At 36.5% G+C, this 18572-nt stretch overlaps 1 protein-coding gene across 1 annotated transcript in view; it reads left to right on the forward strand.

Moving 5' to 3' along the window:
* TTC6 (tetratricopeptide repeat domain 6) overlaps window positions 1–18572 on the forward strand; it is a 226700-nt gene that overhangs the window by 143043 nt on the left and 65085 nt on the right. Inside the window, exons 13-16 of the mRNA XM_064365726.1 lie at window positions 3508–3970; window positions 4281–4410; window positions 5593–5765; window positions 7348–7484. Coding sequence (XP_064221796.1) covers window positions 3508–3970; window positions 4281–4410; window positions 5593–5765; window positions 7348–7484 — 903 coding nt within the window. The remainder of the gene's footprint in view (window positions 1–3507; window positions 3971–4280; window positions 4411–5592; window positions 5766–7347; window positions 7485–18572) is intronic.

Genomic DNA, 18572 nt, shown 5'->3' on the forward strand with positions numbered 1-18572 from the left:
TTGCTTTTTGTCTGCTATCTTGGTGGATAGTGGTGTGAGATGGAATGAATGCAGTTGTAGAGATTTCCACTTGGCCTTTACTACCATTATCTTCCTCAGTCTACAGTTTATTCAGTTATTACATGTATTTACTCCCACTACACATGCTGGGACTAGGGAAATTATTTTTAAAAAATGGGTCTATGTCTCATTAGCTCCACTGTTAAATGGCCCCAGGCCAAGATTCTTTCTATCACTTGACTTTAACAATTCCCTAATTTGATTGATAAATGTCAGGGGCATTTGTAGTGGGTATCTGTGGATTAGCATGAGGAGAGAGCCAGGATCTAATGACCCCTGGAAGGTCTGAGTATTCTTCTTTCTCAAACCTTTGGAAAATTTCAGGGAAGATTCACTATGTATACCTAAGCTACAGTGCAGGATTCTTCCTCAGTGGGACTTTGCCCAACCTTCCTGTTAAGAGCGGTTTTGGACTATGAACTGGCTGGGGTCTGAGAGCTGGGTAAAGGATTGTGAACCCCCACTATAACTGCTTAGGTTTGTAACAGAATACCTGTAAGTTTTTCCCCTCTGTAAGCCAAAGAATGTCCAAAGAGGCTGCCCATTTATCTCATCTCTAAGGACCTTTAGGCATTTAGTTGCCACAGATCCTTGAGAGTTAAAATCCTGTTAACTACCATTCTGTCTCTATTGCTTATTGTGGTCATAGTATGTACCATATCTGTAGCAGTAAAACTGGATTTTACCACTTCAGGGTTCTATTATTTTCACTGGAATCAGTGAAACAAATTTCTTTGCTCCCGTTCCCCCACTGTCATTTTTTCCTGCTCTGAGGTCAGCACCCACAAGGCTTTTCAAGGGTATTTTGCCCCCTCACCTATGCATTCTTTGGCCTTTGCAAGGGTTAGGACTTGACTATGCACTTTCCATATTGCAGATAAATTCTTATTTCCTGAACCTTAGAACTCATTTCTCTATGGCAATGGTTCTTATAGTGTAATCCATGCATTAGTGTTACTTGGGAACTTGTTAGAGGTGCATGTTCTGGAACTCCACCCTAGGTCTACCGAGCAAGAGACCCTGGGGGTAGAGCCTCAAAATCTGTATTTTTAACAAGGCTTTGGGTAACTCTGATGCATGCTGAAGTTTGAGAACCCTTCACTTAGGGTATTCCCAGGTGTTCTAGCTAAGGCTGTATGTGCCGAGGCCAGCGGCCACCAACCCAAGGTTACCTCTGTGGAGGAGGTATGTGGGTTGCTGAGGGACTGTAATGGCTGTGTCTCCATGAGAGGGTCGGGGAGTCAGAGCTGAGTGATTTTAGGGCCTGCTTGAGGTAGGTCCATTACAGCATATGAGGCAATGTCACAGTGTAGTCACTGAAAGAAGCTTATGCAGGAGAGGACTGAGTGTCTCAGATGGGGGATCTGACAATTCCTCAGCCAGTCTCCTCTGTTAAGGGAAGATAGGTGGAAATTTGAGATTTAAAATTCTCACTCTAATTCACATCTCCTTGTATGTTAACATCCCATATTTCAGTTTTCTGCTTCTTGTCTAGTATCTTCATTACCTTGGTGCACAGAGTTTAGAGGATACTTAATAGGTACTGCAACTACTCTTTGGTCTGAAAGAAGTAGTCAACTGAACACACAATTTTTGTAATCATTATCATTGTCCTAATGACTTAAAGCTCCTTGATCTCCCAATGCCTGGCCTTCCACCTGAACATGATTCCCTGCTAACACTGGTGATATATGACAAGTTTTTATATCACCACATGCTATGGATTACTTGTGTCCTATTTTAACCTGGCAAGGAAGTTATCCTAGAATTCTGTGTGTGTGTGTGTGTGTGTGTGTGTGTGTGTGTGTGTGTGTTTCCTGAGTCCATCTCTGGTACTAATTACTTTATCAGTCAAGATCCCACTAGTAAACAACCCTCATCTTAGGATAATTCTGGGAGATTATGGTAAAGGAGAAATTTACAAAAATGTCAAAGTACAAGGAAATCAGAAATGATAATGCAGTATCCTGGGGCTAAAAATGTAAAGTCATTTTCTACTCTTAAGTTTGAGAGGACAAAAAAAAAAAAAAAGGGAGTGATGACTAGAACCTGAAAGAAAAGAATTGTATAGAAATGATTTTCTTGAAAGCAGTAGTGATCTTTGTTCAGGGATCCTAGCTAGTTTGAGGAGACTCTTCATGAGGAAGCCAGAGGAATAAACACCTTGACTTCACTCTCCTCCTTCCCTCTGTTGGGGTTCCTAATTGGATGAACTTTATGAGAAGACAGAGACCATGGGATCCTATGGTTATAGTCTGTACAGATCAGTTTTCTGGGACAGGGAGCAAGATGAGAAGGTTAGAAATGAATGTAGAGGTGCAAACAAAATGTATCTGGCACAGAACGCCTTTCTAAAGAGTCATTTGGTCAGAAATATGAATTGAGAAGGAGCCAGCCAGTCAGAAGGGCTGAAAAAATCAATGACCTTGAGGCTTGCTCAAGGATGATGTAGGGAATGAGGGGTACAGCAGTGGTGTCAGAGATCTATGCTGGCACCTGATCATGTGGAGTCTTCAGACCGTGGTGAAGAGCTTGATTTGCATACTTATTAGGGGAAGCTCTTGGAGGAGTGACACGATCTTATTTACATTTGTAAAACAAAAACAAAAATTATGCCTGGCTGCCATGCAGAGAACTAATTAGACAAATGGCAAAAGTAGAAGCAGGGAATTAAGAAATTATTCTACTCTAAGAAGAATAGATGATGGTGGTTTGCACTAGAATGTCGAAAGGAATGGAGAATTTATGAAAATAAGGAAAAGGAAGGAAATGGACTTTTCTTACTTTTATTCTCCTAGTGTTTAGTATTTCTCGTGGTACATACTCAGTAAATATGAAGTGATAGGGTAAGTTTTTTTTCTTCCATTAGAGTGAGTTTATTCTTATTTCCTACAGCTAGTACGATACCAGCCATATGGCACATGTTACTCGATGAAGACTATATTGACAAAGGAGAATTTGAGAAGGCTAATCCTAGACTTACAGCATTTGAAAGCATATATTAGGTATTATTTAATTTAAAAGCCTACTAGAGAAAGGTAAAACTGGGATGTTTAGCTGACAGTCTGTGGTGTAGTTAACTCCTGCCTTCTTCCTGCTGCCTGAAGTTCATGTCCTCTTTAATCTCTTGCATGGCATTGTTTTTCTCACATTTCTTACTTTCTTAATTCTCCATTATAATTCCTGAAAGGCGCATTGACCCCATTTTTTCAGTACTCTAAGGAGGCTACGTCTTTAAAAACAGTCTTTTGCTTTTATAAACTTGACAGAGATTCTTCATACAGTGTTGCCATTTTATTAAATGAGGAGAACTTGTGCATAAAATTAGCATATAATTTTGTTTTGATAATAGAAATAGTAGTTATGTGTGTGGCTGAGTTGATTTACTGATTAGAAAGATGATTGTATTTCTGTAATTAAAAAAAAAATCACTCTTTTAAAAACTAGATCAGAATCTCATGGAATACTTCCTGAACAGAAGAAATATTTGTTCAAAGTTCCATTATATGAACGTCAAATACGGTGTCCCAGCTTACCTTTGTATTTAAATTTTGAAAAATTCGTCCAAATGAAGGGAGGAATTCCAGAAAACAGTGATCCTCGGACATGGGCTCTTGATATGCTCGTTGAGCACAAATATCAGCGTACGCCTATAAAAGAGGAAGTTGATAAAATATCTGTTCTTAAAGACTCACCTGAAATAGTAAAAGAACCACCAAAACTAAAATTAAATGATAATGTGGAGTCCAATCTTCCACCAGAGGTCATTAAACATTACGAATCTGAAGTGAAGATTTTGACTGAAGAAATAAATAATAAGACAGAATATCCTGCATTTGCATATTGTAGGCGTGGAGCTATTTATAGGAAACTGGGAAAGTTGCAGAGTGCCATGAATGATCTACAGAAAGTAAGTTTTATTTAACCAAAATTGTAATATTCACCATTTACACTTGCTTTTAATTATGCAGTAATTCTGCTGAAATTTTGAACAATTAATGTTTATAGTGTAGCATGTGGAATTATAACAGTATGATTATTTGCATTTTTAAATAATTAATATTAAAAACATGATTTTAGTTTGTCAGATTGGGAGGTTTTATTTTATGTTATATACATACAAAGCCACTGGGATTTTCAATCATGTTTGAAAATTTATTTGATAGGATATCCTCCTTTAGCAAATCAACTTTAACTGAATTTATAAATATATTTTCTAGGCAATGCTCTTGGAACCATTTTTTCTCAATGCCTATTGGCACCGACATTTAATTTATCTTTTCCAAGACAAAATTAACGAAGCTTTGGATGACTTGAATTATATACATAAATATAATAAAAATAATACAGGTGGGTTGTCTGTAGCGACAGTTACATTACACAGATTTTGACCTCAGCCTTTGTCATTCGTTGGTACTATAAAGATATATAAACCACTAGATATACATCCTGAAAATGACTTTCCTCAATTAAATTTTTTACTCTTGTTATTGTAAATCCAGGGCTCATACAATCCTTTAGTGTTTTTAAAATATTTATCATGGTTTGAAAGATTATTGTCCTTGATATATATTGCAGTAAATTGGTTCCTTACTGCTTATCTCACAACTGAAGAATATGAAATTAAAATTGTTAGTTATAGAAGTAATTTACAAATATCTCTTTGATTTGTGTGATTTGATCACACCTGTCTGAGTTAGTTATTGTATACCTAGGATTTCTTGCTTGTGTGAAATCTATAGCTTTGCCCTTATGTACTATCCTGCAACCAACTTGAAGCACTAGACATGGAACTTTCTAGGAATATAAAAATGTGATATTCACCCCAGCACCTACAACATACCCATAAAATAAAACATGAGCTTAATAAATGGTTTTTGACCTGTGTTGATTTCTGCTAAAAGTCCGTTAGGTTTTGTGTTATCACAACCTAACTTTTTACTATGATGATTAATGTATTATGAAAAAACATTTTAGACATATGGAAAGGCAAAAGGTCATTTTTGTTACTTCAAATTGAAAGTACCTTTAACCACAAATGAGCATTTATCCAGCCTTTGAGAACAAATTTGGCATTGTTGAAATAAAAATTAAATGAAATTGGCTTAGGTATGGTCCCTCACACCTGTAATCCCAGCACTTTGGGAGGCTGAGGTGGGCAGATGTCATGAGCCCAGGAGTTCAAGGCCAGCCTGGGCAACATCATGAACCCCTGTCTCTATAAAAAAATACAAAAATTAGGTGGGTGTGGTGGCATGCATCTGTAGTCCCAGCTACATAGGAGGCTGATGCGGGAGGATTGCTTGAGCCCTGGAGGTCGAGGCTGCAGTGAGCCATGATTGTGCCACTGCACTCCAGCCTGGATGACAGAAGGAGATCCTGCCTAAAAAATAAAATAAATTAGTTAAGAAACTATAATAGAGAAAAATTATTTTGACTTCATTTTTGGAGGGAGAGGGATTAATCTTTTAAAAATTTCATAGTGAATGAAAGGATTATAACACCAAATTTTATCTTTTTAATCTTCTTTAGAGGCATATTTATCAAAGGCAGAAATTTACAGAGGAAAAAAAGATATAACTTTGGCAATTCTAAACTATACCCAGGCAATTAAATGCAGACCCACAGATGCTGATATCTATTTCAGGAGGGGTGAGATGCATGAAATAGCAAACAAAGTACTGGCCATTGATGACTTTTCTAAAGTAAGCTTTATCACATATAATTTTTGCCATTTATATAGTTTAGATTGTGATATTCTCATGCAAATAGTACAGCAAGTTTTTGGAGGTCTTTTTGTATATATTATGTAATCAAAATTAATTTATTATAGGTTAGAAGTTAGAGTTTTCATTACTGGAATTAATGGTAACACTATGTTAATTATTTTAAAACATTGGTGGCTGAATAAATTTACATCAGAATTGGGCATTGAGATAATGCTTAGGGGGACCCAGCTTTTCCAGCTCTCTCCTCTGGAGCCATGATACAGTGATTAAAGAAGCCTTTAAAAATCGCTTCTTACCTTTAAACATTAAAGAAAAGTATTTTCTACTTTTTATCTCTTAAATAGCTGATTCTTTTCTGCAGGGAACCTATCTGCTCTCAAAAAAACTACTAACTGGTTCATTTATTTATTTACTCATTTATTCATTTGCTCACTTGCAAATATTTATTTACTAAGGCACTGTTACAAATTATGATATTAAGGCATTGTACAAATTATGATAAGTGCTATGAAGGAAATAAAGATGGTAGGAGAGTAACTTATGTTTAGGAGATGTCAGAGAATTGAGGAAATGAACTTTTAACTGAACCGTAGTCAAGGCAAAGTATTCCCCTGATTGCAGTACAATTCTAACTCTGATCTCCTGACTTTAAACTTGGAATTCTTAGTCCTTACTGCAGTTAAGAATTTAGAAGCAATTATTTAAATTATTTAATTTTCCATGTTCCCAACTGCCCTATTTATTAATCCATGACATCCATTTAACATTTTTCTGCTTGAGGAGAATATTATATGTTTTGTGAACTTCTGGCATAGAAATGATGAAAAAGCTCTTTTGAAGATGCTGAAATTGTTAGATTATCTATTCTCTTCATTTCTACTATCCTGCACCAATAGTTTAGAAATGGAGTAATGCAGCACACTGAGGTCAAATAAATTTTGAAAACTTAAGGATTTTTGTTTTTTTCTATTTTAAAAATACTTGCTCACCTCCTTTTTGCTTCAATTCTTTTCTACTAACAATTGGTGAAGAGCTTTATAACTGATACATGACTTAGTCTGTTCCCTCTATTACTTTGTATGTCAATGTAAAATGAATGAGGCATGCCAATACCAATTCAATTCTCTTCTCCACTTTAACGGCTAGATTAATCTATATTTTATTTGATTGAATCAGCCTTGTTGTAATCTAGTATGTTAAATCTTTAATTAGAATAAAATGCTGTGATAGATCCAATGAACTCCACTCCAGTTGAACAATTCACTTATGTGTTTTTATCAGCAAAAATTTCAGAGGGCAGAAGCTTGGGCTTCTTGTATATGCTTTTTTTTTTTTTTTTTTTTTTCCTCTCTGAGAAAATATTGCTTCTCTAGAATTTGATGATGGAAAAAATCTCCTAAAGATATTTTCTTTAGATACAATTCTGAAAATTTTGACATCTTCAAATGATTTGCTTTTATTAACCTGAAGTTAAAAACAGTTTTAGATCACTGATGTGATTATATACTTAGTTTTTTTTTTTCATTTTGTGATGTTTATGTACCCCCTGTCCCTGTAGTGTATTTTTTATGATCCCAAAAGAACAGATGCATTATTGAAACGTGGGCTGTTTTATTATGAAAATGAAAACTGGTTTGCAGCCATCCAGGATTTTACAGCCTTGTTAAATATAGATCACCAAAATTCTCAAGCAAGGTAAGAATGATTTTAAATGTCATTTTTGAAATTATTATTTGAAATACATTTTCAGAAAAGAAAATTGCTGGAAATGTAGCAGACAGCTCTTTAAAAACAATGAATCAATTTTCAGTGCCATCAGTAAATGAAATATCCTTGCCTACACACTAATGGTGTGGGTAACAGTTGTAAATGACAATTTAAAATTGTTTTATTTGCATTTCTTAAACACTAGTTATATTATCAATTTCTAAAGCCTTGCCTACCACCTTGCATCTCTTCTTTATATCCTTTGTACTTTTTGCACAGAAAACTATTCATACAGATTCTTGTAATATCTTTTATTTACTTATTTATAGAGACCGAGTCTCACTCTATCACCTTGTCTAGGGTTCAGTGACGCAGTAGTGGCTCACTGCAGACTGGACCTCCTGGTGATCCTCCCACCTCTGCCTCCCAAATAGCTAAGACTACAGGACTGTGCTGCCACAGCCAGCTAATTTTTTATTTTTTATTTTTATTTATTTATTTTTAATATCTCACTTTGTTGCCTAGGTTGTTCTTGAACTCCTGGCTTCAAGGGATATATGATCTTATTGTATTGTATATTGAACTTTGTGCATGGTGCAGTTTTCATTTTGTTACTTTTCTTTTAATAGAAATTTTGTTTTGAATTGGTATAAAATATGTATGTAATCATGTCTACTCTTTTTACTTGCAGTTTATAATTAAATCATTTAAAAAATATTATTTTATTTTAAGTTCTGAGATACATGTGCAGAATGTGCAGGGTTGTTACATAGGTATACATGTGTCATGGTGGTTTCCTGCACCCATCAACCCATCATCTACATTAGGTATTTCTCCTAATGCTATCCTTCCCCTAACTCCCACCCCCCTGACAGGCCCCAGTGTGTGATTTTCCCCTCTCCATGTCCATGTGTTCTCATTGTTCAATTCCCACTTATGAGTGAGAACATGTGGTGTTTGGTTTTCTGTTCCTGTGTTAGTTTGCTGAGAATGACGGTTTCCAGCTTCATCCATGTCCCTGCAAAGGACATGAACTTATTCTTTTTTTTGAGACGGAGTTTTGCTCGTCACCCAGGCTGGAGTGCAATGGCGTGATCTTGGATCACTGCAACCTCTACCTCCTGCATTCAAGCAATTCTTCTGCCTCAGCCTCCTAAGTAGCTGGGATTACAGACATCTACCACCATACCTGGCTGATTTTTGTATTTTTAGTAGAGATGGGGTTTCACCATGTTGGCCAGGCTAGTTGTGAGCTCCTGACCTCAAGTGATCTGCCTGCCTTGGCCTCCCCAAGTGCTAGGATTACAGGTGTGAGCCACGGTGCCAGGCCTAAACACGTTCTTTTTTAGGGCTGCATAGTATTCCATGGTGCATATGTGCCACATTTTCTTTATCAGTCTATCATTGATGGGCATTTGAGTTGGTTCCAAGTCTTTGCTATTGTAAATAGTGCTGCAATAAACATACATGTCTTTATGGTAGAATGATTTGTAATCCTTTAGGTATATACCCAGTAATGAGATTGCTGGGTCAAATGATATTTATGATTGTAGATCCTTGAGGAATTGCCACACTGTCTTTCATAATGGTTGAACTAATTTATACTCCCACCGACAGTGTAAAAGTGTTGCTATTTCTACATATCCTCATCAGCATCTGTTTCCTGACTTTTTAATGATCATCATTCTAACTGGCATGAGATAGTATCTGACTGTGGTTTTGATTTGCATTTCTCTAATGACCAGTGATGATGAGCTTTTTTCATGTTTGTTGGCCACATAAATGTCTTCCTTTGAGAAGTGTATGTTCACATTCTTTGTCCACTTTTTGATGGGGTTGTTTATTTTCTTGTAAATTTGTTTAAGTTCCTTGTAGATTCTGGATATTAGACCTTTGTCACTTGAATAGATTGCAAAACTTTTCCCCCATTCTGTAGGTTGCCTCTTCACTCTTATGATAGTTTCTTTTGCTGTGCAGAAGTTCTTTAGTTTAATTAGATCCCATTTGTCCATCTGGCTTTTGTTGCCATTGCTTTTGGTGTCTTAGTCACGAAGTCTTTGCCCATGCCTATGTCCTGAATGGTATTGCCTAGGTTTTCTTTTAGAGTTTTAGGTATTACATTTAAGTCTTTAATCCATCTTGAGTTAATTTTTGTTTAAGGTGTAAGGAAGGGACCCAGTTTGTTTTCTTTCCCCATTGTTGTTTTTATCAGGTTTGTTGAAGAGCAGATGGTTGTAGATGTGTGGTGTTATTTCTGAGGCCTCTGTTCTGTTCCACTGGTTATACATCCGTTTTGGTACCAGTACCATACTGTTTTGGTTACTGAAGGCTTGTAGTATAGTTTGAAGTCAGGTAGTGTGATGCCTCCAGCTTTGTTCTTTTTGCTTAAGGATTGTCTTGGCTAAACAGGGTCTTTTTTGGTTCCATATGAAATTTAAAGTAGTTTTTTTTCTAATTCTGTGAAGAAAGTTACTGGTAGCTTGATGGGAATAGCATTGAATCTATAAATTACTTTGGGCAATATGGACATTTTCATAATACTGATTTTTCCTATCATGAGCATGGAATGTTTTTCCATTTGTTTGTATCCTCTCTTATTTCCTTGAGCAGTGGTTTGTAGTTCTCCTTGAAGAGGTCCTTCACATACCTTGTAAGTTGTATTCCTAAGTATTTTATTCTCTTTGTAGCAATTGTGAATGGGAGTTCACTCATGATTTGGATCTGTTTGTCTATTATTAATGTATAGGAATGCTTGTAATTTTTGTATATTGATTTTGTATCCTAAGACTTTGCTGAAGTTGCTTATCAGCTTTAGGAGTTTTGGGGCTGAGACAATGGGGTTTTCTAAATATTCAATCATATCATCTGCAAGAAAAGACAATTTGGCTTCCTGTCTTCCTATTTGAATACCCTTTAATTTTTTTCTCTTGCCTGATTTCCCTGGCCAGAACTTCCAACACTTGTTGGATGAGAGTGGTGAGAGAGGACATCCTTGTCTTGCACCAGTTTTCAAAGGAAATGCGCTTTTGCCCATTTGGCATGATATTGGCTATGGGTTTGTCATAAATAGCTCTTATTATTTTGAGATATATTCTGTTAATACCTAGTTTACTGAGAGTTTTTAGCATAAAGGAATGTTGAATTTTACTGAAGGCTTTTTCTGCATCTATTGAGATAATCATGGTTTTTGTCATTGGTTCTGTTTATGTGATGGAGTTTATTGATTTGCATATGTTGTACCAGCCTTGCATCCTAGGGATGAAGCTGGCTTGATCGTGGTGGAAAAGCTCTTTGATGTGCTGCTGGATTTGGTTTGCCAGTATTTTATTAAGGATTTTCACATTAATATTCATCAGTGATATTGGCCTGAAATTTTCTTTTTTTTGCTGTGTCTCTGTCAGGTTTTGGTATCAGCATGATGCTGGCCTCATAAAATGAGTCAGGGAGGAGTTCCTCTTTTTCTGTTGTTTGGAATGGTTTCAGAAGGCATGATGCCAGCTTCTCTTTGTACCTCTGGTAGAATTTGGCTGTGCATCCATCTGGTCCTGGGCTTTTTTTGGTTGGTAGTCTATTAATTACTGCCTCAGTTTCAGAACTTGTTGTTGGTCTATTCAGAGGTTTGACTTCTTCCTGGTGTAGTCTTAGGAGTGTGTATGTGTCCAGGAATTTATCCATTTCCTCTGGATTTTCTAGTTTATTTGCATAGAGGTGTTTGTAGTATTCTCTGATGGTAGCTTGTATTTTTGTGGGATCAGTGGTCATATCCCCTTTTTCAGTTTTTATTGTACCTATTTGATTCTTCTCTCTTTTCTTCTTTAGTCTAGCTAGAGGTCTATTTTGTCAATCTTAAAAAAAAAAACTGCTGGATTCATTGATTTTTCAAAGAGTTTTTCATGTCCATCTCCTTCAGTTTTGCTCTGATCTTAGTTATTTCTTGTCTTCTGCTAACTTTTGAATTTGTTTGCTCTTGCTGCTCTAGTTCTTTTAATTGTGATATTAGGGTATCAATTTTAGATGTTTCTTGCTTTCTTTTGTGGGCATTTAGTGCTATAAATTTCCCTCTTAACACTGCTTTAGCTGTGCCCCAAGGATTCTGGTGTGTTTTGTCTTTGTTCTGATTGGTTTCAAAGAACTTATTTATTTCTGCCTTTATTTTGTTATTTACCCAGTAGTCATTCAGGAGCAAGTTGTTCAGTTTCCAAGTAGTTGTGCAGTTTTGAGTGAGTTTCTTATTCCTGAGTTCTAATTTGATTGCACTGTGGTCTGAGATACTGTTCATTATGATTTCTGTTCTTTTGCATTTGCTGAGAAGTGTTTTACTTCCACTTATGTGGTCATTTTTAGAATAAGTATGATGTGGTGCTGAAAAGAATGTATATTCTGTTGATTTGGGGTGGAGAGTTATCCAGATGTCTATTAAGTCCACTTGGTCCAGAGCTGAGTTCAAGTTCTGAATATCCTTGTTAATTTTCTATCTCATTAATCTGTCTAATATTGACAGTAGGGTGTTAAAATCTTCCACTATTATAGTGTGGGAGTCTAAGTCTCTTTGTAGGTCTCTAAGAACTTGCTTTATGTATCTGGGTGCTCCTGTATTGGGTGCATGTATATTTAGTATAGTTAGCTCTTCTTGTTGCATTGATCCCACTACCATTATATAATGCTCTTCTTTGTCTTTTTTGATCTTTGTTGGTTTAAAGTCTGTTTTATCAGAGACTAGTATTGCAACCCTTGCTTTTTTTTTATTTTTTGCTTTCTATTTGCTTGGTAAATATTCCTCTGTCTCTTTATTTTGAGCCTATGTGTGTCTTTGCACGTGAGATCGGTCTCCTGAATACAGCACACCAGTGGATCTTGACTATCCAATTTGCCTGTCTGTGTCTTTTAATTGGGGGATTTAGTTCATTTACACTTAAGGTTAATATTGTTTTGTGTGAATTTCATCCTGCCATCATGATGCTAGCTGGTTATTTTGTACATTAGTTGCAACTTCTTTATAGTGTCATTGGTCTTAAATTTTGGTGTGTTTTTGCAGTGGCTGGTACCAGTTTTTCCTTCCATATTTACTGCTTCCTTCAGTAGCTCTTGTAAGGCTGGCCTGGTGGTGACAAAATCCATCATCATTTGCTTGTCTGAAAAGGATTTTATTTCTCCTTTGCTTATGAAGCTTAGTTTGGCTGGATATGAAATTCTGAGTTGAAAATTATTTTCTATAAGAATGGTGAATATTGGCCCCCACTCTCTTCTGGCTTGTAGGCTTTCTGCAGAGAGATCTGCTGTTAGTCTGATGGGCTTCCCTTTGTAGGTGACCTCAGCTTTCTTGCTGACTGCCCTTAACATTTTTTCCTTCATTTCAACTTTGGAGAATCTGATGATTATGTCTTGGGGTTGCTCTTCTCAAGGAGTATCTTAGTGATGTTCTCTGTATTTCCTGAATTTGAATGTTGGCCTGCCTTGCTATGTTGCAGAAATTCTCCTGGATAATATCCTGAAGTGTGTTTTCCAACTTGGTTCCATTCTCCCCATCACTTTCAGGTACACCAATTAATCATAGGTTTTGTTTTTCCACATAGTCCCATATTTCCTGGAAGATTTTATCATTCCTTTTCATTCTTTTTTCTCTAATCTTGTCTTCACACCTTACTTCGGTAAGTTGAACTTTAATCTCTGATATCCTTTCTTCTGCTTGATTGATTTGACTATTGATACTTGTGTATGCTTTACGAAGTTCTTATCCTGTGTTTTTCACCTCCATCAGGTCATTTATGTTCCTCTCTAAAGTAGTTATTCTAATTAGCAGTTCCTGTAACCTTTTATCAAGGTGTTCAGCTTTCTAGCATTGGGTTAGAACATGCTCCTTTAGCTCAGAGGAATTTGTTATTAACCACCTTCTGAAGCCTGCTTCTGTCAATTCTTCAGTCTTATTCTCTGTTGCGTTTTGTGTGTTGCTGAAGAGGAGTTGCGATCTTTGGAGAAGAAGCATTCTTGTGTTTGGAATTTTCAGCTTTTTTGCACTGGTTCTTCCTCATCTTTATGGTTTATCTACCTTTGATTTCTGAGGCTGATGATCTTTGAATGGGGTTTTTGTGTGGGGTGTTTTTTTTTATGTTGATGTTGCTTTCTGTTTGTTAGTTTTTCTTCTAAGAGTCAGGCCCCTCTTCTGCAGATCTGCTGCAGTTTGCTGGAGGTCTACTCCAGACCCTGTTTGCCTGGGTATAACCAGTTAAGGCTGCAAAACAGCAAACTTCGCTGCCTGCTCCTTCCTCAGGAAGCTTTTCTCCAGAGGGGCATCAGCCTGATTCCAGTCAGAGCTCTCCTGTGTGAAGTGTCTGTCGACCCTGGTTAGGAGGTCTCTCCCAATCAGGAGGCACAGGGGTCAAGGACACACTTGAGGAGGAGCTCAAGTGCTATGCTTGGAGAATCCTTCTTATCAGGATCAGCTGCTCTCTTCAAAGCCGGCAGGCAGGAACATTTAAGTACACTGAAGCTGCACCCACAGCTGCCCCTTCCCCCAGGTGCTCTGTCCCAGGGAGATGGGAGTTGTATCTATAACCTCCTGACTGGGGCTGCTGCCTTTCTTTCAGAGATGCTCTGTCCAATGAGGAGGAATCTAGAGAGGCAGTCTGGCCACAGCCACTTTACTGCACTGTGGTGAATTCTGCCCAGTCCAAACCTCTTGGCCTCCTTAGCACTATCAGGGGAAAACTGCCTACTCAAGCCTCTGTAATGGTGGACGTCCCTCCCCCAACCAAGCTTGATCATCCCAGCTGTACTTTAGACTGCTGTGCTGGCAGTGAGAATTTCAAGTCAGTGGTTCTTAGCTTTCTGGGCTCTGTGGGAGTGGGACCTGCTGAGTAAGACCACTTGGCTCCCTGGCTTCAGTTCCCTTTCCAGGGGAGCAAACGGTTCTGTCTCATTGGGGTTCCAGGTTTTGCCACTGAGGTATGAAAAAGAACTCCTGCAGCTAGCCCAGTATCTGCCCGAACAGCCACCCACTTTTTTGCTTGAAACCCAGGGCCCTGGTGGTGTAGGCACACAAGGCGTTCTCCTGATCTGGGGACTGCAAAAACCATGGGAAAGTGTAGTATCAGATAACATAGGCCCTCATGGCTTCCCTTGGTTGGGGGAGGAAGGTCCCTGGCTCTTTGCACTTCCTGGGTGAGGTGACGCCCCATCCTGCTTCTGCTCACCCTCCATTGGCTGCACCACTGCCTAATAGGTCCCAATGAGATGAACCAGGTACCTCAGTTGGAAATGCAGAAATCACCTGCCTTCTGCATTGGTCTTGCTGGGAGCTGCAGACCAGAGCTGTTCCTATTTGGCCATCTTGCCAGATCTCCTTAAATCATTTTTAAAGTAAAATAAAGCATATATCCAGAAAAGTGTACAAAATGGAAATGTACAGCATAATAACTTATCATAGTGTAAATACCCATGTAACCATCCTCAGGTCATTTGCAACAGTCTAGAAACCCCCCTCATGCCTTTGTCTTTCCTGGGGGAAGACAACCATTGTCTATTTTAATCACTTTTTTATACTTCTTTATAGTTGCATCAAATAAGTATGTATCCCTAAGCATTCTTAGTTTAATTTTGCCTATTTTTTGAACTTTATATAAATTGAAGTATATGATAGTATTCTTTTATGTCTAGCTTCTTTCTCCAAGTATTATGTGCTACTGCATGTGGTCCAAGTTTCATATTTATGGGGTCCATTCTGGGTTTCATTCTGGGTCACTTCATATTTATGGGGTACAAAATGATGCTATAATACATGTATACAATCTGTGATGATGGAATCAAGCTCATTAACATATCCATCACCTCAAATACTTAACGTTTTTCCTCTTGTCTAACTAAGCATTGTACTCTCTGACCAATGATTCCCCGTTTTTCATAACCCTCAACCTCTAATAACCACTGTTATTCTACTCTCTGCCTCTATGTATTTGTTTTAGATTTCACATATAAATGATAACATTATTTTTCTCTGTGTGGCTCATTTTGCTTAACATAGCATTTGGTATTTTTCTCTGCCTGGCTTATTTTGCTTAACATAATTCTTCCAGGTTAATTCGTATTGTTGTAAATGATAGGATTTTCCTCTTTTTTTAAAAAGGCTGAATAGTATTTAATTGTGTATATAAACCACATTTTCTTTGCTTATTCATCTATTTTTAGACACTTAGCTTGATTTCATAACTTGGCTATTATGAATAATGCTATAAGAAATGTAGAGTACCTATATCTCTTTCACATACTGATTTCAAATACTTTGGATATATACCCAGAAGTGGATTGCTGGACCATAAAGTCAGCATATGAAGTTAGTTTTGAGGTGATATCTCAAAAACTAAACTCTATTTTTAGTTTTTGAGCTACCACTATACTGTTTTTCATAATAGCTGAATTAATTTCAAATCCCACCAACAGTGTACAAGGGTTCCCTTTTCTCAAAATTCTCACCAAATTTGCTATGTTTCACCTTTTGATAATAGTGTGAGGTGATTGCTCAGTTTGGTTTTAATTTATGTTTCCCTAATGATTCCCTAAATGATGTTGAGCATTTTTTCATGTATCTGTTGCTCATTTGTATGCTTTCTTTTGAGAAATATTTACACAGGTCTTTTGCCTCTTTTTTAATTGAGTGGTTTTCTTCCATTCTGAAAGTTGATTCTTCACTCTAATTGTTTCCTTTGCTGTGCAGAAGCTTTTTAGTTTGATGTAATGCCACTTGTGTAGTTTTGCTTTTTTAAAAGAATTCTATGTATGTGGTATATTACATTGATTTATTTGTATGTGTTGAACCACCCTTGTGTTACTAGGATAATTCTGCGTGAGCATAGTGTATCCTTCTTTTAATATGCTGTTGCATTCAATTCGCTCATATTTTGTTGATGATTTTTGCATCTATATTGGTAAGGGACATTGGTATGTGTTTGTGTTCTCTTTGCCTGGCTTTAATAATAGGGTAATGCTGCTTTAATAAAGTGAATGAGGAAGTATTTTCTTCTTTATTTGTTGGGAGATTTTGAGAAGGCTTGGTATTAATTCTTCAGACATTTGGTAGAATTTACTGTTGACACATTCTGGTCCTGGGCTTGTTTGTTTTTTGATGACTGATTCAACTTCTTCATTTGATATGGTCTATTCAGGCTTTCTATTTCTTCTTGAGTCGGTTTTGGAAGTTTGTATATTTCTAGGAATTTGTTCATTTCTTCTAAGTCCTTCTAATTTGCTAGCATGCAATTGTTCATAGCATTCTTTTATATAATACTACTTTTTATTTCTCCAAAGGCAGTAGCAATGTCCCCACTTTCATTTCTTATTTTAGTAATTTGAGTCTTTTCTTCTTGGTCAGTCTAGCTAAAGAATTGTCAATTTTGTTGATCTTCTAAAACACCAACATTTGGCTTTGTTGATTCTATTGTTTTTCTGTTTTCCATTTCATTTATCTTTGCTCTAATCTTTATTATTTCCTTCCTTCTGTTTGCTTTAGGTTTAGTTTTCTCTTATTTTTCTAGGCTTATTAAGGCAGAAAGTAAGTTTACTAGTTTGAGATCTTTCTTCTTCTTTAATGTATGAATTTATAGTTATACATTTCTCATTGCTTTGCTGCATCTCCTAAGTTCTGTCATTTTTTTTTCATTTGTCTCAAAGTGTGTTTTAATTTCCTTTGTAATTTTCCCTTTGATCTATCTGCCATTTAATTTTCACATACCTGTGAATTTCTCACATTTTTTTCTGTTTTTGTTTTCTAGTTTTATTCCATTGGAGTCAAAGAAATATACTTTGTATGATCCATCTTTAAAATGTACTAGGACTTTCGGTATGGCCTAACATATGGTCTGCCCCAAAAATGTTCCAAATGTGAATGAGAAAAATGTGTACTCTGCTGTTGTTAGATGAAGTGTTCTGTATACATTAGGTCCAGTTAGCTTATACTGTTGTTCAAGTCCTCTGTTTCATTGTTGAACTTCTGTCTAGTTGTTCTATTCATAGTTGAAAGTGAGGTATTGAAATCTCCAACTATTATAGAATTGTTTATTTCTCCCTTCAATTCTGTTAGTCTTTGTTGCATATGTTTTGGGGCTTTGTTTTTGACTGTGTTTATAATTGTCATGTCTTCCTGATTGATAAATTCTTTCATCAATATTTACTGGTCTTCTTTGTCCCGTGTAGTAATTATCGCCTTAAAATCTATTTTGTCTGATATGAGCAAAGCTACTCCCACTCTCTTTTGGCTAATATTTGTATGGAATACCTTTTCCCATCCTTTGACTTTCAACTGTTTTGTATCTTTTGATCTGAATTGAGTTTTTTTTTTCTAGATAGCATGTAGCTATATTATGGTTTGTAAAAATTCATTCTTCCAATATCTTCCTTTAAATGAGACAATGTAACCTATTTACAGTTAATACAATTAATGCTAAGGAAGGGCTATCTCCTCCATTTTGCTATTTGTTTTTTATATGTATTATATGTTTTTTGTGTTTCAATTTCTCCATCATTGCCTTATTTTTTAATTGTTTTTTTCTACCATTTTGAGTTCCTTCTCATTTCTTTTAGTGTATAATTTTTAGTTATTGTATTAGTGATTACCTTGGAATAATGAGTAAGATATTAGTTTATAATAATGTAGTTTGAATTAATATCAACTTAGTTTTAATAGTCTACAAAAATTTTGCTTTTATATAAGTTTGTCCCCAACTTCATGTTGTTATTGTCACAAATTGCGTCTTTTTAAACATTTAAAACATATATTTTAGAGACAGAATCTCAGTCTGTGGCCCAGGCTGGAATAGAGTGGTGCAATCATAGCTCCCTATAGTCTTGAACTCCTAGGCTCAAGTGATCCTCCTGCCTCAGCCTCCCAAGTAGCTAGGACTACAGGTGCACATCACCACACCTAATTAATTTTTTTTGTTGTAGAGAGGCACAAAATTTAAATAAAAAATTTGTAGCCCAGGTTGGTTTCAAATGCTTGGCCTCAAGCATTCCCCCTACTTTGATCTCCTAAAGTGCTGGGATTACAGACATGAGCCACTGGACTTTACCACAAATTACATCCTTATA

Source organism: Aotus nancymaae, unplaced genomic scaffold (genome assembly GCF_030222135.1).
Source record: "Aotus nancymaae isolate 86718 unplaced genomic scaffold, 86718_ANA_hifiasm-v0.15.2.pri h1tg000062l, whole genome shotgun sequence".
NCBI classification, from domain to species: Eukaryota; Metazoa; Chordata; class Mammalia; order Primates; family Aotidae; genus Aotus; species Aotus nancymaae.